This window comes from Thamnophis elegans, chromosome 1, assembly GCF_009769535.1.
Source record: "Thamnophis elegans isolate rThaEle1 chromosome 1, rThaEle1.pri, whole genome shotgun sequence".
Classification (NCBI taxonomy): domain Eukaryota; kingdom Metazoa; phylum Chordata; class Lepidosauria; order Squamata; family Colubridae; genus Thamnophis; species Thamnophis elegans.
The window spans coordinates 597,201-619,823 of NC_045541.1; the positions used below are offsets into that span (position 1 = coordinate 597,201).

Sequence of the window (22,623 nt, forward strand, 5' to 3'; positions counted from 1 at the left end):
TCAAAAGAAAATAAGGCCCTGCCTTATTTTGAGAGAAACACGGTACTTACACAAATTGTGCCATAAAATTTATGAGGCCTCAGTGACGATGCTGGAAAAGAATCTGCCCAGTTAATACAGATTGCTTGAGTCTGCTACTGAACATAATTCTCCAAGCTACAGGAAAGGCACACTTCTTGGTCCCCATGGAGTGGAATTGTTTAAGGAAAGGGACTAGGAGCAATAGCAATAGCAGTTAGACTTATATACCGCTTCATAGGGCTTTCAGCCCTCTCTAAGCGGTTTACAGAGAGTCAGCATATCGCCCCCAACAACAATCCGGGTCCTCATTTCACCCACCTCGGAAGGATGGAAGGCTGAGTCAACCCTGAGCCGGTGAGATTAGAACCGCTGAACTGCAGATAACAGTCAGCTGAAGTGGCCTGCAGTGCTGCACCCTAGCCACTGCGCCACCTGGGCTCAGGAGCACGCCCACCCTTATCTGATCTGATAGAAAGAGTAGATGTCCTTCGGGAGAGATGGTCCCACAGATAACCTGCCTTTATAAGTAACTCAAGGAAGCAACAAAAAGGGCCTAATATTCCCTCTTCTCAGGGTCAGCACCTGTTTTTACTGCCGAAATCAGAAACAGTTAACTCAAGGAAAGAGTTTCCTTCAACTTGGAATGTGCATCCAAAGGAAGAGAGGAGATGTAAAATGATAGCCAAGATAGTTGTGACTGACTAATATAATAGATCTGAACAAAAGTTTCCATCTAAACCAATCTCTTTGTGAAATGCACATTTCAAAGCAGAAACAAGTTAGTCTGATTCTGATTCTCTAGACTGTAGAGGGATTTTGACAGAGAGTTTATTTAATTAAAACTTTGAAAACTGTAAAGTAATAAAATAGAGTTTATTGTGGATTGGTTATGCAGAAATCTTTTCAGAATAATATTACCTTATTTTTGCTTGCATAGCTTCCTTAACAGTTTGTGAAAAAGGCATAGTGGTTAATTTGCACTTCAACAAATACAATTAGGTGATGTGCTGATAAATCACCTGATAAGGTAATGTCTGGAGGATGTGACAATTGAGTGCATAAAGTGCATTCAGAAAGTATTCAGACCCTCTTCACTGTTGTCAATCAGGCTGCAGTCTGATTCCACAGTTGTTGAAATTCTTCCCCCCCCCCCACCCCAATACACTCAGTACCCCATAACGACAAACAGAATTTTAGAAATATCTGCAAATTTATTCAGAAGAAAGTATTGAAATATCACATTGGCATTAAGCAATTCAGACGCTTCACTCAGTGCTTTGTTGAAGCACCTTTGGCAGCAATTGCAGCCCAGAGTCTTTTTTGCGTGTGACCTGACAGGTTTTGCACACTCGGATTGGGGGATTTTCTGCCACTCATCCGGCAAATCCTCTCAAGCTCAGTCGGGTTGGACGGTCACCGTCGGTGACAGCCGTTTTCAGATCCCTCCAGAGACGTTCAAGCCAGGGCTCCGATTTAGCCACTCAGAACATTCGCAGAAGCGTCCCTAGGCCCCTGGCTGTGTGCTTAGGATGACTGTCACGTTGGACAGTAAACCAGTCTGAATTTGGAACCATTTGGAGCGGGTTTTCGTTGAGGATAGCATTGCACTTTGCTCCGTTCAGCCTTCTTTCAACCCAGATCAGTCTCCAAGTCTCTGCTGCCGGAAAAACCCCTCCACCATGATGCCGCCACCCTCAGGCTTCACTGCTGGCCAGGCGATGAGCGGTGCTTGGCTTCCTCCAGACGAAACGTTTAGAATTGAGGCCAAAGAGTTCAGTCTTGATTTCATCAGACCAGAGAATTTTCTTCCTCACCGCCAGGGAATCCTTCAGGGGCTTTTCTTGCAAACTGCAAGCGGGCCTTCATGCGTTTTGCTCTGAGCAGAGGCATCTGCCATGAAGCTCAGGCCAGTGGAGGGCTGCCCTGATGGATGCCCTTCTGGAACCCTCTCCCATTTCCACACAGACAGTCTCTGGAGCTCAGCCAGAGTGACCGTCAGGCTCTTGGTCACCTCTCTTACTAACGTCCTTCTCCCCGATTGCTCGGTTTGACCAAGCGATCGGCTCTTAGAAAAGTCCTGGTTGTGCCAAAGATCTTCCATTTGAGAATTACGGAGGCCACTATGGGAACCTTCAGTGTAGCAGAAATTTTATTGTAACCTTTCTCAGATCTGTCTCTTGCCATAATCCAGTCTTTGAGTTCTGCAGGCAGTTCCTTCGACCTTGTCAAGGCAATGTATGCATTGTCAGCTGTGACATCTTCTATAGGTGTGCCTTTCCAAATCATATGTAATCAATTAATTTACCACAGGTTGACTCCAATTAGGGTGTAGAAACATGTCAGCAACTATCAAGAGAAATTAGAGGCACCAGAGTTCTCATGTTGCTGCAAAGGGTCTGATTATTTATGCCAATGTGATATTTTAGTTTTTCCTTTTTAATAAATTTACAGACATTTCTAAAATTCTGTTTTTGCTTTGTTTTTATGATACAGATTAATATACAACAACACAACAACAATCAGGATGCAGAATAACAAAATTGATAAAAGTGAATAATTTCTGAATGCACTGTATGTAAGGGTCCTTTTTTAAACTTCCGCTTGGTATTCAACACCTTATGAGGAACTGAGTGTAGATTAATGATAACAAAATTAATTTCAACAACTGTAGAATCAGGCTGTAGCATAACAAAGTTGACAAAATGAAGGGGGTCTGAATATTTTCTGAATGCACTCTATATAGCGTAGCTGTTTCTCAATCGTAGCCAGAGTGCCCACTTATGGCTTCCCAACAAACAGGGGAAAGATACCACGTAGGGTGCCACAAGTATCAGTCCCAAAAATTCTTCAATATCTTTAATAAGGACTTGGATAAAATGGTTGTTTTAAATAGGGGGAGTGACATTTTATGCTTTTGCAATAAGAAAGCAAAAGTGTATTAGCTTTTGGATCCTTTTCTAACTCACACTGAGAATTTTTAGCTTTTCGCTTTGCTTTTAAAAATACATAGTAATTATGTCTGCAGATAATCAACCAGCGACCCTCTTTAAGGCGAACCATCTCCTCCTGGGGAGGGAAGAGACTGAGGTCCGCCCTAAGAGACACACTGAGGAATTTGCAGATTTTCTGGAAGACAAAAATCACTCGACTGGGTTCCCAGTTAAGAGGCTGGCACGGTGGCCGTTCTGGTGGTAGCCCCCTCGGGGCAGATTCGTGCCTTGTTATCTGGGAACGGTTTCAACCTGTTGCTCCTGAGGAAGGCTGTCGGAGGTCCGAGGAGGAGATGGAGCCGGGGCAAATGAAGGGGGTGGGCGCAGCCCCTACGGCCTATAAGGTCTGACCTAGGGACAAGGACGAGGCAGTCCTGGGTCTCTCAGGCCTCCTCAGAGGAGTAGGCAGACAGGGAGGGAGGGTGCAGGCAGATCAAGGAAGGGGAGAGTAGATGGAAAGGTGCAGGCAGCGGAGCAGAGGAGCTCAGGAAACAAGCGAATGCTTCCTCACCCGATCCCCCCCCGTGTGCAGATAGTGGAGAGGGGGAAGAGTCAGCGCAGGGTGACCCAACTACTCGGGAGAAAGGTGCCCCACCCCTCCTCAGGAGGGTCAACTGGAGAATAATAGCACTTAAGGAGATGCTGTGGGGAGGGGCTTTTGTCGGGAACAAGGGTTGTATTTTGCAGCAACGCTCTCCATGGCTTCTGGAAGAATTTTGGTTGTTGACTGAAGTTTGATTCTTTGCCTGGATGTCGGTGGACTTCCACTGGCAGGAAGTTGCACGAAGCATGTACAGGCTCATGGGTTTGAGCCTTGCTCTTGGACTACAGGTGTGCCCTGTGGGCAGAGACTTTGGGGAACCCTAACCCTAACCTGATACGCCCCTTCTCTGGGCAGGTGGAGATAGCAGCCATGCATGGGTTAACTCAGCCAGTAACCAATAGAACTGAGTCTACCAAATGATGTCATAGCCTCTGAGGAGTGTCCTCCCGCTTTCTTGATGATGGAGATAAGTAGAGCGCTGTGTGATATCCGACTGCTCTCTGTCCATCTTTGCTCAAGGGTACCTCACCACTGTCCCTCTGCGACCCAGTCCTGATCGAACTGAGCCTAAAAAAGCGGGAGGACACTCCTCAGAGGCCATGACGTCATTTTGGTAGACTCAGTCCTATTGGTTACTGGCTGAGTTAACCCATGCATGGCTGCTGTCTCCACCGATTTGGGAGAACGGACTGGGAATTGCTGGATTGTGGGGATTTGGGGGGATGGTGATGAATTATGAATAAAGGCTCACAAGCTTTCACCTAGCACGTGTTGCTTGTGCGCCAACCCTGGATCATAACAGCTCAGTACACTCTCCGCTGCCATTGAACATCTACATGAAGCCGTTGGGTGAGATCATTCGTCACCATGGACTGAGGTGTCTCAATATACTGATGAAAGCTGTAAGCCTCAGCCTGCAGTGAGCTACGCTGTCACCTCCCTCTGAGAGGGTCTGGAGGCTGTTAGGGGGGGCTAGATAGGGAGCGATGGGTTGAAACTGAACCCTGGAAAAGCCAGAAGCCCTTTGCGCCATCTCGGGTTGTACGCCATTTACACCCTTTCCTGAACCAACAATCCCTCCTCATGGTCACCCATGTCCTAGTCACGCAATAGTCTTGACTACTGCAACATACTCTACATGGGGCTGCCCCTGAACAGCATCCATAAGCTCTAGTTGGTGCACAATGCATGGTTTTGTGCAGGCCTTGGTGTGCACATGTATCACCTCTCCTGCGGGAACCGTATTGGCTGCTGATTTGCTTCCGGGTGCAATTCAAGGTGCTGGTTGTCACCTTTAAAGTCCTTCATGGCTTGGGGCCAGGTTATCTGAGCGACCGTCTCTTGCTGATCACATCTACCCAGCCCACTAGTGCAGGGAGGCAAGGAATGTAATGGATCCCATCCTCTAGGGCAGTGTTTTTCAACCACTGTGCCGCGGCACACTAGTGTGCCGTGACATAGTGTAAGGTGTGCCGTGGGAAAAACACTTTATATATAGTCAATATAGGCACAGAGTTAAATTTTTTTAACATTTTCTAATGGTGGTGTGCCTCGTGATTTTTTTCATGAAAAAAAGTGTGCCTTTGCACAAAAAAGGTTGAAAAACACTGCTCTAGGGCAGTGATGGCTAACCTTTTTGTTCTTAGATGCCAAAAATGTGAGTGTGCGTGCACAATAGTGGGTAGGGTGCTGGCATCCATAATGCAAAGTGCCCCCCTCATGCAAATGCAAGCACAACTTCCCCCCGCCCCATGTGTGCCGCATGGCTCGCCTCCAAGCTGAGCTTGGTATTTCCTCCAGGGTGTGTGGGGGAGGCCGTTTTTGCCCTCCCCAGGCTCCAGGAAAGGCTCCGGAGTCTGGGGAGGATTGAAAACAGCTCCCCCCAGCCCTCTGGAAGGCCGAAAATCAGCTGGCCGGTGCACGCATGCGTGTGGCAGCTCGCGTGCTGGCAGATATGGCTCCTCATGCCACCTGTGGTACGCATGCCATAGGCTTGCCCATCATAGCCCGAAGGCATGGGTTTGCAACCTTAAACATTCAAAGAGCCATTTGGCCCAGTTCTCACAGAAAACAAAACACCAGGAGCCACAAAACCTGGTTGAGCATGGCTAACTCAATATCACTCCCTCCCACCAAGTCCCTCCCTCCCACTGAGTCTCTCCCACTCAGGTTCTGTGGCTCTCTGTGTTTTATTTTCTGTGGGAAATAGGTATCTCTCTCCCTCCCTCCCTCTTTTGCCCTCTTTCTCCCTCCCCCCATCTCCCATCTCTTTCTCTCCCCCCTCTCTCCTCTCTTTCTTTCCCCCCCTCTCTCTCGTCTCACAGTCACTCATTCCTCACATAGTAACTACCATTTCAGGTCATAGTCGTTAAAAAATCATAGGAACTGTATTTTATCCTTTACAAAGAGCATCACAGAGTTTGGGAGAAAGTATTCTAATGTAAAATGCTCAAATGAAGAATAAATAGCAAGACATGGATTGTTGTGTTACGGATTTTATAAATCCCTGCCAGGATTTTTGTCTTCTTGTGCTTCTTCTTGTTCTGCAGCTCAGCAGATTAAATAAGACAAACCAAGGATTTTAGGGGGTATAGATTCTCATTCTCTCTCTCTTTCTCTCTCTCTCCTCTCTCCCCTTCCCTTCCTTCCTCCTTCTCTCCAACCCCACTCCTCAGCCCCCAGGCCCAGGGAATAACTGTAAGGAAATTTGGCCACGTTCTCTCTGTCTCTGGAAAGATGCAAAAATAAATCTTGCATTGCAAAAGGAGTGAGGCTGTTACAGCAGAGCCACCAGGTTGCCTTGAGGGGAGCAGACGGAGTTGTATCTCTCTCTCTCTCTCTTGCTGCCCGACTGCCGCAGGCAGCCCTCTCTGTCTCTCTCATCTTTCTCTTTCTCCCCCCCCCCGCAATCTTTCTCTCGTGTGTGTGTGTGTGTGTGTGTTCCCTCTTGAACCATTTCCAAAAACAGGCGAGGGTTGGGTTGTGGTTTTTTTGCTGATATTGTGCTTTCTTTTTCTTTGGGTGCGCTAGGTGCAAAAGCAGCAAGCAGCCATGGAGACGGCGAGAGAAATATGGGGAGACGTGCTCCAGCTGGTGTCTCGGGGCGGAGAAAGTTGCGTGTCTTTCTCCACCCGAGGCAAGTAGAGGGGTGCTTCACTCCCGTTCTAGAATACGGGGCGAGTCTCCATCCGCCAGTCTCCCTTCTCAGGGCAGTGAGGAGCGAGGGGGAGGAGCGGGGCCACCCAGTGGTGGGATCATCTGACAGGGAACCACAGGAGGGGACCCAAAGAGGGCTCTAGAGCTGCACGTTGCTGACCCCCACCTTAGGGGCGTACACCTGGTGGGACATAGAAGGGCTTTCTCTGTGGTAGCTCCCTCTCTCCTGAAAGTTATTCCCCCAGAGATTAGATTGGCTCCCACTCTTAACACTCTTTCGAAAGGCGCTGAAGACGCAATCCGCCAGGGGGCATGGGGAACCCAGACCTGGATGGAGCCCATTAAATGGCTTGTATGAATGTGTGTTGTTGCCAAGGTGGGTGGTTATTTTATTTTTTATTTCTTTTAAATGGTGTTTTTATATCCATGTACCGTATATACTCGAGTATAGGCCGAGTTTTTCAGCCCACTTTTTGGGCTGAAAAAAGCTGCCTCGGCTTATACTCGAGTCAGTGAAAAATTTGCCCAAATGGAGGAGAAAAAGGGGCGCCCCTTTTTCTCCTCCATTTCGGGACCCAGTGGAAGTTCTCTGCGCGAGGTGAAATGGCCGGCAGCAGCCTCACTCTCCTGCCGTGGCTTCCGTTTCAGTCGCGCAGAGAACTTCCACTCGCTTCCCGGGCTTGTGTTCTGATGAGGGGGAAAGAGAGGACTTTCCTTACGCCCGCATCAGAGCTGGACGTAAGGACTTTACCCCATTGATGAGGCGGGCGGCGCGGATTGTAGCAAGGACGGCCGCCGATCGCAGCCTGGCTGCGCTGGCAGGGACGGGCGGGGCGGGGTGGGATGAGACTCCCCACTCGCCAAGATGGTAGGACTCCAAGTCCCATCCCCTCCACCCGTCCCCACCAGCGCAGCCCCTGCCGCATCAGCCGGAATCTAATTTCCCCCTCATCAGAGCTCGGCGCGGATTGTAGCAAGGACGGCCGCCAATCGCAGCCCGATTGCGCCAGGGGGTTCCGCTGGTTGAAAGAAAGTCCTTCTTTGCACCAAGCGCTTTTCCCTCCCAACTAATTATAACTAATTATATTAATTAGATAGATCAGTGTTTCTCCACCTTGAAGACTTGAAAATATGTGGACTTCAACTCCCAGAATTCTGGGAGTTGAAGTCCACACACTTTCAAGTCTCCAAGGTGGAGAAACACTGAGATAGATGATCCACGGTGTTTATTTTTGGAAAAAAGCGCCTCCTGCTCTGGACTGCCGGGAACGCGATCGCGTCTCTCTCTCTCTCTCTTCCCCCCACCCCCGGCTGTTCCCACCCGGGAATGTTCTGGCGGGCTAGGCGGAGGGTGCGTGTGCGTGCATGTGTGTCAAGGGTGGGGAGGCTAAGAGGGCGAGGTGAGATCCTGGCGGGGACCGCATTTCACCCGCCGAGCTTCCTTTTCCCCCGTCTTTTCCTCCGCTCGCCGACTTCCTTTCTCCCGTGGCTGACAGGTGGGTGGGTTTCCCTCCTCCTCCTCCCTGCTGGACGTGGATCTGCGGCGTGGGTGGCCGTCCTTGTTGCCCGCCGGCAGCAGGTCGCGGCAAAGAGAGGGAGAGGGAGAGAGAGAGAAATGCCGCCGCTCCCCGGCTCGCCTCTTTTTCCCGGGATCGCCGTGATGCTTTGAGTTTTCCTTCTGCGGAGGTGGGGTGGAAAGAAGAAGAAGTGGGGCCCTTCCCCGCTTCTTCTCGGACTACCTAAGCGTTGGGTGCGCTGTCCCCATCTGGGAAAGTAGTGCTGACTCATCAGGTGTCTGGGAACGGGTGGGGCTGAGGAGCGGCTGGGGGTGGGGGGTGTTTCACAGAGCGGCTGGGGGTGGGGGGTGTTTTACAAAGGGATGAGGTGGACTGAATTACCCCCTTGTATCTGCTGCCTTGCTTAGTGATTGTTTTGTTTGCAGCTATAATGATGGTGAAAAAGACCTGTAAAGGAAAACTGAATAGGATCCTCAGCCCAGTCACAGTTTCATTTAACAACCATTTAATGACCAAGATACTAGTCCCAGTTATGTTCACTAAATAAGGATTATCTGTAAACTGTTCTTTTGGTATCCACGTATGCAAAAGACTGATAGCTGTAGGAGATGACCAAGCTGAGCCCAAGGGAAGGGTCAAACACATCAATGGCCAACGTAATTGTTTCAGGGTTCATTTTATTTACACCAAATATAATTCATTTAAGAAATTGGACAGCACATCCTTTATTAGTTTCAAATTCTTTCTTTAAAGATATCCATGGTGGAATGTAACATGCTGAAAGCAACAGTGGCAATGGGATGCTTTTGTGGCCCTTTGGGATAACCAAGAAATAAGTGTGTGTGTGTGTGTGTGTGTGTGTGTGTGTGTGTGTGTGTGTGTGTGTCAGAGAAGAATTTTTAACACAGGTATGTTGTACATGCATACATTTGGACAAACTTTGCAGAAATCTCCTCTTTTTTAAGTTTTATTTGGCATCATTCAATAGAGCAAAGTCTGAAAATGAAGCTGCATGCTACTGTAGGAGTCCAACAGTTTAGCAAATAAAAAGAGAACTTAGTGTTCCAGGGAGATGAATTTAAACTGCATGGAGATGAGGTGAGTGAAGTATTTCATTGAATACACCGGTATTGTGTGATAATAATTTGTTATCCAGAGCAAATTTTTACAATGGCTACTGTATATTTAATGGGCACAGGCAGGCTGTATATGTTATTCAATGGGCAATGGCAGGCTGTAATTAATGGACACAGGACAGGCTGTATATTCAATGGGCACAGGCAGGACACTGGTAGAATGTATATTATGAGCCTATGAGTTTTGAAGGATTTTAACTCGTGTTTTAGCTTGGTTGCTGAATGAGCTAAGGTTTTTGTACTTTTAAAGTTATTGTTGATACCATATTGTTTTTGTTGACCCTCTTTTCCACTTACAGAGCTAGTTTACTGTTTTTCTTTGAAATAAATATTCAAAAACATTATTGGTATCTATTTTTATTTTTGAAATTTACCGGTAGCTGCTGCATTTCCCACCCTAGGCTTATACTCGAGTCAATAACTTTTCCAGTTTTTTGTGGTAAAATTAGGTGCCTCGGCTTATATTCGGATCGACCTATACTCGAGTATATACGGTAAGCTGCTTTGAGTCACCATGTTCGAGTAGGCAGCAACATAAATTTTCATAAACAAACAAATAAACAAACAAACAATAAATAAATAAATATTCTTGTTGCAATTGGCAACTTTGAGTTTGACTTTGGGGCTCCCAATCGAGATTCACACAAGTGAAAAAATACTGTCATGGTGCTCCTAATTTCAGACAATGCTCTAATTCTCATTTCAAATAATCAGCTTGCTCTAGTTCTCTAAAAATATTGGTGTTTTTGTTGCACATTGCTACTTAATTGTCATTCTGACAATTCTGCAGAAATTAGTCTAAAATTGCAAAGTCTTAAAGCCACATCTCCTTCAACATAGCTACTCAAGCAAACTCAAGAAATAGAAATTCCCATTGGACAATTTTTAAATTCCTTTAAGCAATAATTTTATTCATAAGCATAAGCATGTAACAACTGTTACATGTTGTCTGTTGGCTTGATATTCTTGGTGTACAATAACCTTTCAGGTGGCTATATCTCCTTTATATCTGACCTCAGATCCATTTTAGATATTTTCAAGGTATCAATACATATTTTCCTTTTGAAAATGACCAAACTAATTTTTAAAAAATGAGCAGTAGAATTGTAATTTTCAATACACTGCTACTCACCTTGTCACGTAAATGATGTTCTGCAGCTTCAATATTTAAAGGATCATCAAAATTCAAGAGATCCTGAAAAACACAAAATATTGACAAAACCTAATGAGCATGTTCTGACCGAGGCTTCCCAAGAGCATGAAGCAAGCTCCTTGTTCCGACAAAAAACCCTTTTATTCATTTGCTGTGAATTCTGCTCATTCACATCCAGCAAAGTCTTTCAAGGGAGGATTTACAGTCACAGGCCTTATCTGGCTTGGAGAGCTGCCAGGTCGATATCTGCAAAACTTGGCAAGGAGTCTTGGAGAGTCACGAATCAATTAAGGGAACTAATTGTCTTCTGCAAACTCCACTCCCCTTTTGCTCTTCTTTTATGTCCTCTGGAAGGGGCCATTCATCATCTACCTGTGGCCTTACTCCCAAATTGACCCCTGTTCTTTAGCTGCTCCCTTCGTCTGGCCACTCTGCGCATGCACACACTGGGAACAGGCTCCAGCTGTTCATCTGCCTCACTAATGTCTGACTCTGAAGGCAGCTGATAACTATCAGATGGCCCTGGGCCCCCTCTCTGCCTCCGACACAGAGCCTTCCTCAGAGCCTTCCCCAGACTTCAGGACTGGCCCAGGTTCCTCCCCAACCTCCTCACTGTCCGAAGCTGCTGCCAGCTCTGCTTGCAGGCCACATCAGAGCCGCACAGGCTTTCTATAGAGAAGATTCATCTGTAAATGAATCTTACCCTGGGCGTTTTTAAGCCAAGATGATCTCCAAATACTAATGAGGCCGTCCTTAAGTTGAGGTTGCATTACTGTTCCATGAACCTCAAAAGACACCATATATCATTAGACTTTTTTCTAGTTTTTGGACAGGTATCCTAGCTCAGGGCTGGGCTTCAATTTTTTTACTACCGGTTCTGTGGGCGTGGCTTGGCAAATTTATGTTTCAGACTGGAGATAGGAAATAAAATATGCTGTAAAACTTTTTTAAAAAGGTCAAAGAAAGCAGCAACCCAAGCTGCGCTGAACTGAACACAGGAGAGTTGGAGACTCTGAAGAGTGCGTGGTTTTGTTCGTTGTGAAACCTCGGGGCTCCCTGAGCAGCCCATGCTGCTCACCTGTGTGTGGGCAGTAAGAGGCAGTTGTGTGGATGCACATGGTGAAGACGAGGCAGGGCGAGCGTCGGAGCGAGACAGTTCAGGGGCGTGGCCAGCCAGCCATCACTACCACTTTGGCAACCCATGCCCAATTATCACTACTGGTTCCCCCAAACCAGGAGCGACCCACCTCTGCTATGCCCCCTACAGCTTTCCCCACCCAGAGATAACTTGTGCACATAATGATCTGCACATTTGATTAGCGAATGCGTGTGTAAAAGCAGGCAGTTTTCATGTTCACTTTACATGATTCACTTCAATGAATCCTTTGGTTATGAATGTAATTGGCAGGTTCCATTTACGTTCGTAACTCAAGGATCACCTGCAACCCCATTCTTAGCAATTTTGGGTTTAAATTGCTGCATTTTTAGAAATAGTTTATTGTTATTTCTTTTTATTATATGGTGCTCAGAGTCACAAAGAAAATGTTCAAAATAGCTGTGCTGCTCCAAAATTACTCATCTAACTAAGTATATAAGTATATAAGTTATAAGTAAGTTTATGGAGGTTGTGTGCATGTGTGACTGGACAGATACTATGATGTGCATCTGTGTACCAGAATGTGTTTGTGAGCATATTAAGAGGTCACATACATGTATTATATCTACCTGGGATGGTTACGTCTGTAAGCCACGTGTTCATTTAAAGGTGCTCGTGTGTATTATCAGATAGGCCTCACAGGGCTAACATGGCAGTCAACCTTGGACACTTGTAGATGGAGGCAGGCATGCCTGCACTGGTAAAAACTCTCCAATGGATTACATCCTGAACACATCCAACGGGATGCCTTCTCGAAAGTGGACAGTTTAAACTGGAACACAGCAGTGTGGTCATTTGCTTACCCGAAACATATACTGAATTTAAACAAATTTTAGCTGAAGAGATGCCAAAATGTCAAAAATCCTGAACATTCTTGGAGCAAAGAAGCAATTATGAAGGACAAAAATAGTTGATCAATTCATGTCATAACTTTGGCAGAAGAGTTGATCATTTCATGTCTACCAAATATAGCTTTCTTTGGCAGAAAGAGATTATCTGTCCAAGGTTTAGATGAGTCTCAGATTTTTGCACTAGTTCGTGCTGGAAATGATACAAAATGTTAATATTCTGTTATGAATAGTATTTCTATTTTATTTTATTTATTCCATCAAATAAACAAAATACTTAGCCAGATGTGGCATTATTTCTTTTAAGTTTATTTTGGAAATATAATTTTGCTGCCAGTTGTATAGTAATAAGGGTAGACTCTTCCTATACTGAATTTCTGTGGTTTCTTTTTTCCTCAGTTGTTTTGCTGGTAGCAGCGTATCCTGATGAAGGAATGGGGGGTTCCCTGTAAGAACATTATGGAACCCGAAGGCAAATTCCATGTCTTATATTCTTGGGCTATTATATGGCAGAAAGCACAAATACACAAGTAGAATAAAGTTAGCAAATTGCACAAGATGTTATAGGTCTCAGTAGATTGTGATTTTAATTATCATGTAGGATTCTTCTGCATTTTTACTGCACAATATTATTTATTTCAGATGCAGGAGGACAATATAGAATATATTTGATCTGAAAGGTAAATAATTGACTACATAATTTGACTATTGGGTGTTCTAACATGCCAAATGGTACTCAAAATAATGATACATTTGCCTGGAAAAACAGATCGGTGGTAGTAAAGCACCATTGTTGCTTTACGACTGCACTGTTACTTAGTGAAGAAGCTACAGGAAGTGCTCAGGTGTGGTGGAATGTGCACCTGCAGGAGCAGTGAGGTAGACTTTCAGCAATGACCTAGAACCCCTCAGGATATCAGTTAAAAAGTTATAGCTTTAGTTAATCAAGATGTTAATCAAGCCCAGAAATGAGACAGCAAGATCCAATCAGGTACAATTCTTTAATTTGCTTACACCTAATGGACGGACTCTTGCCAAACTAAAGCTATAATAATATTCTAATCCAGAATTCCACAACCTTTCCTGGTTGGCTGCTCAGATTTGTGGGAGGGGCAGTGTCACATGTAGTGACGCTCGCGCACGTGACGCTGCAAGGGCCTGCCATGAGGGTCATGCGAGTGGGAACACGAGCACTTGCAACGACACTCGCGCAAGCAGGGCCACAGCCACCCACAAATGAGGCTTGTCCGCGTGGGATCGCAGGCGCCCTCAATGAGGCTTGCAGAAGTGGAGTCATGCGCAGGTGCGAACTGTGCAATGGCCAGCCACTCACATGGCTTGACGGCGATTAGGTCACGACTCGGCAGTGGGCCATGGTCCAGAGTTTGGGGAGCCCTGTTCTAACCTAACAAATACATCCTGAGAGATTCTGGTTAAATAGGTTTTGCCCCAGTTTAAAATCTTTCTTGCCACAATTGTTAAATGAATCACTGCAGTTGTTAAGTTAGTATCATGGTTGTTACATGGAACTGGTTTCTCCATGGACTTTACTTGTCAGAAGGTTGCAAAAGGTGATCACATGGTCCAGGACACTGCAACCGTCATACATGCCAATTGCCAGGTGTACGAATTTTGATCATGTGACCACAAGGATGCTGCAACAGTCGTAAGTGTGAAAAATGGTCATAAGTCACTTTTTTCAGTGCCATTGTAATTTCAAACTGTCACTAAATGGTTTTAAGTCCAGGATTACCTGTACTGTCATGTTTGTTGAATTTTGGTATGTGTTTGTGTGTGTAGAGTATGCATTATATGCACTGTACACATTTAAAGATTCGGGATGTATTTTAATATGTTCAGTCTTATACAGTTTTTTTACTTATTGCTGTGTGCATGCGTTTTGTGTTCATTCTGCCTGCTCTTGAATAGCAATGAAATACTACAAAATTCACCGTTGCTTTCATGCTGCCATCCATCTAGATGATGACCTTTGTCATCTCAAAACAGCAGAAATTTGCCTCTTGTCATCCAACACACTGGAGAAGAGAAGAAGATGCCCTGAGAGACGGATCTCCACATTTTCATGCTCCATTCAGCCTCTTCCTGTCAGCCAGATCTCCAGCACAGGATTCTACTTGGGTGCATGCTTGCTATGGGCTGCCATAGTAATGGGGAAGGGTGGAGTGGCGTTTGGGTTGGGGGAGTGAGCTAGTGAGGTGAAGTACCAGGTGAATTAAAAGGAAGGTTTGCTCTCTAGAATTACGGCACCGCTGAGTGGAGTTGTTTACATCCTGTCGAGGCCAAACGTCCCAGGACTCCAGATGGGCAAAATACCCGAAAATGAGCTTCACGCAACATCATACTGGACATTGATTGGACGTCAATGTCCAGTATGAGGGGAGGGATTCGGGGAAAGTTTCAATCTGTAACTTTCACACGTTTGAGTCAGATTTTGTCTTGCTTTTGCTGCTATCATTTCAAACTCAGTAAAAGTACTCCTTCTCCATCTCAATGGAGTTGGGGTTTTTTCTTTCGTGGGTTTTGAACAGAGAGGCAGGCCTGAGATCACTTTTCTTTCCCTCTACGTGTTGTTGCTCCAAGTACTCTTGTGATTACAAGGATATTATGGTAGAGTTAGGGAGTGTTTAAAGAAAGATGTAGGACTTGTCAAGCCCCTTGGCTAACAACCACTCATTTAGCGACCGTTTAAAGTTACAATGGCATAAAAAAGTGACCTATGACCGTTATTCACACTTTTCACACTTACCTTTATAACATCCCCACGGCCACATGATAAAAATTTGGATGCTTGGCAATTGGTTCACTGGCAACTGATTGGCCAAACCCACGTATCAATTGTCTTGCTTAGCAACAGACATTTTGGACTCTATAGTGGTCATAAATTGAGGATTACCTATACAGTCCCTTTCATTAACTCAGTATTGTCAACATGCTTAGAAATGGCATAACAGATCATTGAACTCAGAAGCCTTTTTAAAAAACTATATTTAGGTGGGTAAGATGAAGATGACAAAGGTCAACCTCCATAAGATCACGAATGAAGCATTTATTCAATCCAATCTGGAAATCAAGATCTGAAAGTACACCCTGTACTGGAAGCACAACCACTCCTGCACTGCACACACCAGTGCTTACTGTACAAGCACAAGAAGAAGGAGGAGGAGGAGGAGGAGGAGGAGGATAAGGAAGAAAACATTGTTTATAGCCTCCTAGGCAGCAGTAACAGGGAGGAATAGGCCTATCTGCATGGTGGGGGTATGAAGGGCCTCCTGCTCAAAGGGACCTGTTGAAAAGCTAGACCGCATTTATGCCTTTATGGAGCAAGTGTTGGTTTCTGGAACTCTTGTGCTTATTCCTAGGATAGGTGAGAGGGGGGATCAGTTTACCTAGTAGTAGCATGTGATTTACTGAGCATACTTGCAGAAGGGACCCTGACAGGTCCTTAAAACCAAAGTACTCAACAGCAAAGAAGCAGAACAGCAAAAATCAAATAAACCCAAGTGAACCCAAAACGCCAACTGAAAGACTGGAAAGAAAAGGAACAATTTAAAGGAAAATTTAAGATTATTGAAATTACACAGATGTGATTTTAAAAAAAACAACAACAATCTGGGAGAAATATAGGAGTTGCCTTTAGATGGTTATGCTTTAGGAGAGGTCAGGCAGAGTTCTTAGCAAAGCCAAAGCTTCGGGATGCTCCATGAAGTATGCAACTTATCATCACAGAACCATCATGGTGGTCCTACGGTGGAGAGTGAGCTCCCTGGGAGGAAACCTCTTCTGATTCTGAGGCTCTTCTGGCTATTGTTGCATGTTGCATACGTGGCCAGAGCTCAGGTTTCAGTTAGATATGGGGGATGTTTTTTCCTTTGTATTTGTGCCAAGATATAAGTCTACATTTACTTGGAGGGGGATTGAAAACAGGGTAAATCATGCCTTCATTTTTGTTAGCTTACCAATTTTCATCACTGTAATTTAGGAAGGAACAAAAATGGGGCTAATGAAACATCAGTGTTTTTTTTTTTTACTAGAGCCCACTTTATCAGATATATCTAATAAAGGAGACTCTAGTCCAAAGATATTTACACCGTAATAAATGTGTTAGTTTTCAAAAGTTACAAGAACCATGTAGATTTTGAATCAATAGACTAATACAGGTTTTGGAAGTTGTGATGACTAATCTGTCCTATTAAGGCTGGTTTATTATGTTAGCAGATTAATCAAAATACACATTCAGTGAGGTTGTTACTTACAGTAAATAAAGAGTTTAATCCCCAAACAACATCCTGAAAAGGGAAAAAAAATGATTCAACCAAAATTAAATATCTCAAAAGCATTATATATAAAAACAGATAGATAAATAGATAAGATAGGCAGACAATCAGGAAGATCATGAAGCTATTGGAAACAGAATTTTTAAAGAATCTGATTTGCAAACTATTAAAAACAAATGCAAATCTTTGACACTATGCAACCATTTAAATTTAAATTCCCTAGTTCCTGATTTTTTCTCCCTGCTATCAGGTATGTTCATCTTAAAGCTCTACAGCAGGCACGTCCAGCGGAGGAGGGCACACGGCCCTCGACCCACAAAACCATCAGTTTTTAACATTATTGTGTGCATATACATTAACTATACATTAGATACATTATACAACATTAACTATATTATATATTTATATGCAGCCCAAAACAATCCCTCTTCACTCAATGTAGCTCAGGCAGCGCAAAAGGTTGGCACCTGCCTGTCCCATTACATTCTGACATATTCTCAGACTCTCCAAGCTAAATGATACCCAAGTGATGGGAATAGAATATGGTGCTTAGTTGGCTGCTTGACTAATCATATCACTTTGGAGATCAACAATGGTTTAAAGAAATCATTTTTGGCAATTTCCTCCCTTTATTACTATGAAACAGTGTGGTACTGTTTATAAGCACTGTAGAGGAGATCTTCTCTACTCCACTGATTGAAATCTTCCAAGGATCAAAGAGTATTCCGTTAATGGAATTACACCAACTGGATTTAACCCAGTGTCAATTAGCCAAAACATATAATTTATTTTCTGCTACTTGTAGCTTCTTGGTTTTGTTCCCACAAAGTAGTAAATAGACATACTGAACCATTCACCATTTAAAATATTATTTGGCTTTATTTGCTTTAACAATTCTATCACTACATACAAAATCCATTTTAAATAAGTCTTTCTCTGAAAATGAAAAAAAAATATCAGTGGATAATATGGCACATGAAGTGAACTATTCTTTGCTCTTGACAGTAGAAATACTTTAACAGATACTGAATTGATCAGTGGGAGTCAGAATTCTAAGTTTTAAGGTTTTTTGGTTGGTTTTTTGGAAATGACATTCCTGGCCTCTGAGTTAAAAATAGAAATACTAAAATTTTCCCACAAAATTACTGAAAGGATGTGATATAAATTGTAAAAAGAACCATGAAATTGATTGATAATGATTCTCTTGCACTTCTGTACATCAAACTGTAGATTAAAAAAAATTAAAATCATTATTACTTAATAAGATTCAATTTTTCTAAAGAAAAAGAAAAAGTCCACCACTAGGAATAACAGAATAACAGAGTTGGAAGGGATCTTGGAAGTCTTCTACTCCAGCCCCTAAGAATGTACTGTAGGTACATTAAAAAATGCGTTAAAATTTTTTTAAAAATCATTTTTAAATCTAGTCTAGTGATTGAAAATGGCTGTTTCTTAGTTCCTATGTGAAAATATTATTGAGGCCTTATGAGGGGCTAAAATTCAGTTGAGAAGTGGGGGAAGATAATATTAAAATTTGTTGTATCACAGTCTCACAGATACACACTGATCCCAGATTATTTAACAACATTTAGTTCCAGTCATCTGCACTGTCACTATCCACGTACTATCAAGCTTTGCTCAAATTTGAGCTGTTTCACCTGCTTTGTTTTAATTTATTTAAATTTATATGCTGCCCATTGCCTGTTGCAGTGACTCTGGACAGCTTATAAAATGACTGCAAGTATTCCTCATAAGGCCCTTCAGGTGTTCATGGAGATCTCTCCCTAAAAATAGATATTATTCCCTAAAATTAGAATTGTTTCCTAAAAGTCACCTTTGAAGATTCTAGTAAACAGCACTAAGCAGATTCAGTAAGAACACAAAATGTTTAGTTTTTTGCTACTTGTATTGCCCATGTATAGGCTCAAACCAGCCACTCTTATCAGTGCCCAGTCAACCTTGAGATGGGTTTTCCTCCAGTAATACCCCAGGCTTCCCTTCTCCCTTCGTTTAATTTCAAGCAATCATTTTAATGAGGTGACTTAAGCAGAGTTGAATATTGTTACCAGAGTCATTATTACTTAATATTTAAAGGTAGTATTTCACTTCCAATTCGTTGCTTAGGACCATTCAAAGTTATGATAAAGGACCCAGCTTAAAAGTTCCAGCGACCGGAAGAAGGAGGGCTGCAAATTTACGACTGTTTTGCAGCATTCTGTGGTCATGTGACCACAATTTACAAAGCTTCTTTGCCAGTACAGGGGTAGTCCTCTACTTACAGGTTTGTTTAGTGACCATTCGAAATTAAACAGCACTGAAAAATATGACTTTCACACTTACAACTGTTACAGCGGCCCCAGGATCACATGATCAAAATTCAGACCCTTGGCAACCGAGTCATATTCATCATGGTTGCGATGACCCAGGATCCTATGATCACCTTTTGTGATCTTCTAAGCAAAGTTAATGGGGAAGTTGCATTCACCTAATAACCACATTATTAACTTATCTTCATTTAACAACTGTGGTAAGAAGTCATAAAATGCGGCAAACTCACTTAGAAAATATCTGATTTAACAACCTATTTTGAGTTCATTTGTGGTCATAAATTGATGATTACATGTACTGGCTATTACTTTTAATTTCTGGCAAAAAAAACCCCACCCATTATGGATAATTGGTTCACTTAACAATTATGACATTTGTTTTACAACTGCTGCAAAAAATATCATAAAATCGGGCCAGTCACATGGGTGCCACAATTTACAACTGTCATGACATACAATAGAAATTCCGGGCTCCATTAGGGTTATAAGTCGAGGACTACCTGGATATAAATTATTTGGTTCAAATCAAATAGGTTCCTGACCAATCTAGCTGACAACTTTGTTCTCCGAAAGATAGAGAAGAGAACTTGAGGGACATCCATATTGGACTTAATTCTTACAAACACAGAATAAGAGATAGAGGGAGTTGAAATCACAGGAACCTTGGGTGAGAGTGATCATGTCATACTAGAATTCAACATAACACAAATACAAGTAATAGAACATAATGATACCAGAGTTCTAGATTTTAACAAACTCAGAGAGAACTTGGGAAAGATTCCTTGGATGAAAATGCTAAAGGGGAAAAAAGCTCAAGAAGCTTGGGAAACTCTGAAAAATATGATAATAAAAGCCCAGTCCAGCACAATACCACAGAAAAAGAAAAACAAGAAATCCAAGAAATCAGAATGGCTGCACAAAGATCCCTCTCAGAAATTGAAAGACAAAAAGGACAAGTACAAAAAATGGAAAGAAAGACACGTAGCTAAGGAGGAATATCAGCAGATCGCCAGAATCTGCAAAGACAGAGTCAGGAAGGCGAAGGCTCCGAATGAACAAAGACTTGCAACAAAAGTCAAAGATAATTTTAAAACGTTTCTTCCAACATATAAATAACAAGAAAAAAAATCAAGGAAACAGTCAGTCAACTAAAGAGAGAAGATGGTAAAGAAGTATCAGGCAACAGAGAGAAAGCAGAGCTGCATAACTCATTCTTTGCATTGGTTTTCACGCAAAAAGTCTAGCCTGCCAAAAACATAACTGTAAAAGTCAGACTAGAAATAAAAGTTAAAATAAGCAACAACAAAAAATGGTAAGAGAACACCTGCATGATCTTGATGAATACAAATCACCGGGACCTGATGGATTACATCCCAGAGTTCCAAAGGAGCTGGCGGATGTCGTCTCATAACCATTGTACCACATCTTTCACTGGGGAACTACCAGCGGACTGGAAAAGAACTGATGTGGTTCCCATCTTCAAAAAAGGGGGGGGGGAATAAAACCCAGGAAACCTCAGCCCAATCAGCCTAACATCAACACCTGGGAAGATATTGGAAAAGATAATAATAAAAAACTGATCTGCCAGAATGCTAGAAACGAGTAAAGTAATAACTAGAAGTCAGCACGGGTTTGATAAAAACAGATGAAGCCAAACGAGTCTTATTTCATTCTTCAACAGAGTAACTAACTTAGCAGGCCAGTGAAATACTGTGGACATAATATACTTTCGACAAAGTAGATCAGAACCTACTTCTTGGCAAGCTAGAAAAAAAGTGGGATAGATAGCATCGCCATCGGATTGATTTTTAACTGCCTGTTAAACCATACTCAACAAGTAACCCTTACTGGTACTACATCTATATTGGAGGGAAGTAAGCAGTGGGGCACCACAAGGTTCTGTCTTAGGCCAGACTTCCGGTTTGATGTCGTAGCGACAGTCAGGATAGCAGGGCTCTGCGAAATCCAGGATGGCCCTAAGGAACCAAAGTCAACCTGGAGAGGTGACGAGGAAAGGATTGCTTGCTGGTCGCGGAAGAAAGGCGGCTCTTCTGCTGGATCCAAGGGCAGCCTCCTGTCCAACAGAGAATAGAGATGGCCATTATGGCTGACCAAAGCTGGGGCAACTGAAGAAAGGAAGGAGCTGGAGTGGTTTGTGAACAGTGGATTGGAACTGGGTGAGGCGATTCTTAATTGTTTTATTAGAGAACACTTTAAACAAAAGAATTTTTGAAAGACTCCGAAGTGTGGAGAAAGTAACAAATTAACACATGGAGATAAATGTTAGACCCAAAAGAGAAATGAAATCCTAATGGAAGAATATGAAAGACTGAACTGGAATTTGTTATGTTGTGAAAAGTGACTTAGATTTGCTGGAAATAGTGTCTGTTGGCTGTTGGGAGAAATTACGTATATAAAGAAAAACAGATTTTTTTTTCTTTGTATTGAACTTTGACAATCAGCCGGCAGCCCCCTATTGAACTTTAGAGTTGTACCGCCATCTACTGGCCAAAGAAGATACTATATTGATATAGGTCTCTGAAAGACCTTGAAAAACATCTGGGGGAAAAAGTGTCATAGGAGGAGATAGGAAGAGAAGTAAAGGGCAAACAACATCTGGAAGGCTGTTTTTCCTGTTGTCTCCACTTGTTATTTTTTGGTGGCCGAGGAATAGCTTTTGAAATTTTGAAACCAATGTGGTTTATAAAGGATGGGAATTGCCCTTGGAACTGAACATCTGATTCTGTGAGTTAACGGGTCATGGGGAAATTTGGTGGGCCATCTTGGATTACAAATACTATTTGATAGAATATTCCAAGAGGCGAAAGGAGTGGGAAAAAATAAACAAGACATAAACTTAAATAACTCAGAGGGAGTAAAACAGCAGACTTTGAGGATTACAAACATTATGGATCTTCAGGAGCAGTTGGGGGACTGAGCATATTCTTTTAACATTGACTTTTCGATGTTCTTGAAAACTTGGGACTCTGGGACTTGGATGGATTACTGAATAACTTTTAATCAACTAAATAAAGTAAAATGTTACATCAAGTGGAAATAAATACATTCCAAACGGAAATACTATTGATATTTCAAGATATCAAGGAAACCATGATAAGGAATCATAGGGAGATGAGGGAACTGATGCACGATATGGATTGGAGATAGAAAAATCGCCAACAAATGATAATGGATGGTTAACAAAAAATTCAAACAACAGAGGAAAATGTAGAAGGAGCAGAACAAAGAAGAGAGGAGAGAAACCAACCAACAACCTGAGTGTCAGGCCTGCAGCCACCTTTTCTTTTGGGTCTTTGGCCTGCCACACTTCTATTATTCTGCTGTGCATTTTCTATTGTGGGGAAACGGGAGAAGGAATTGTATGTAGCCACAACAAAATTCTTTCTAGAAAGGTGAGGTCATCCTTTGTCTCTGCACCTGACCAGAATTGGATGGGTGGAGCTGCCAGCATGGCAATGG

General features: G+C 43.1%; 1 protein-coding gene across 1 annotated transcript in view; it reads right to left on the reverse strand.

Moving 5' to 3' along the window:
- UBE2F (ubiquitin conjugating enzyme E2 F (putative)) overlaps window positions 1–22,623 on the reverse strand; it is a 69,005-nt gene that overhangs the window by 2,114 nt on the left and 44,268 nt on the right. Inside the window, 2 exon segments of the mRNA XM_032216531.1 lie at window positions 10,497–10,559; window positions 16,796–16,828. Of these exon segments, the coding sequence (XP_032072422.1) occupies window positions 10,497–10,559; window positions 16,796–16,828 (96 nt within the window).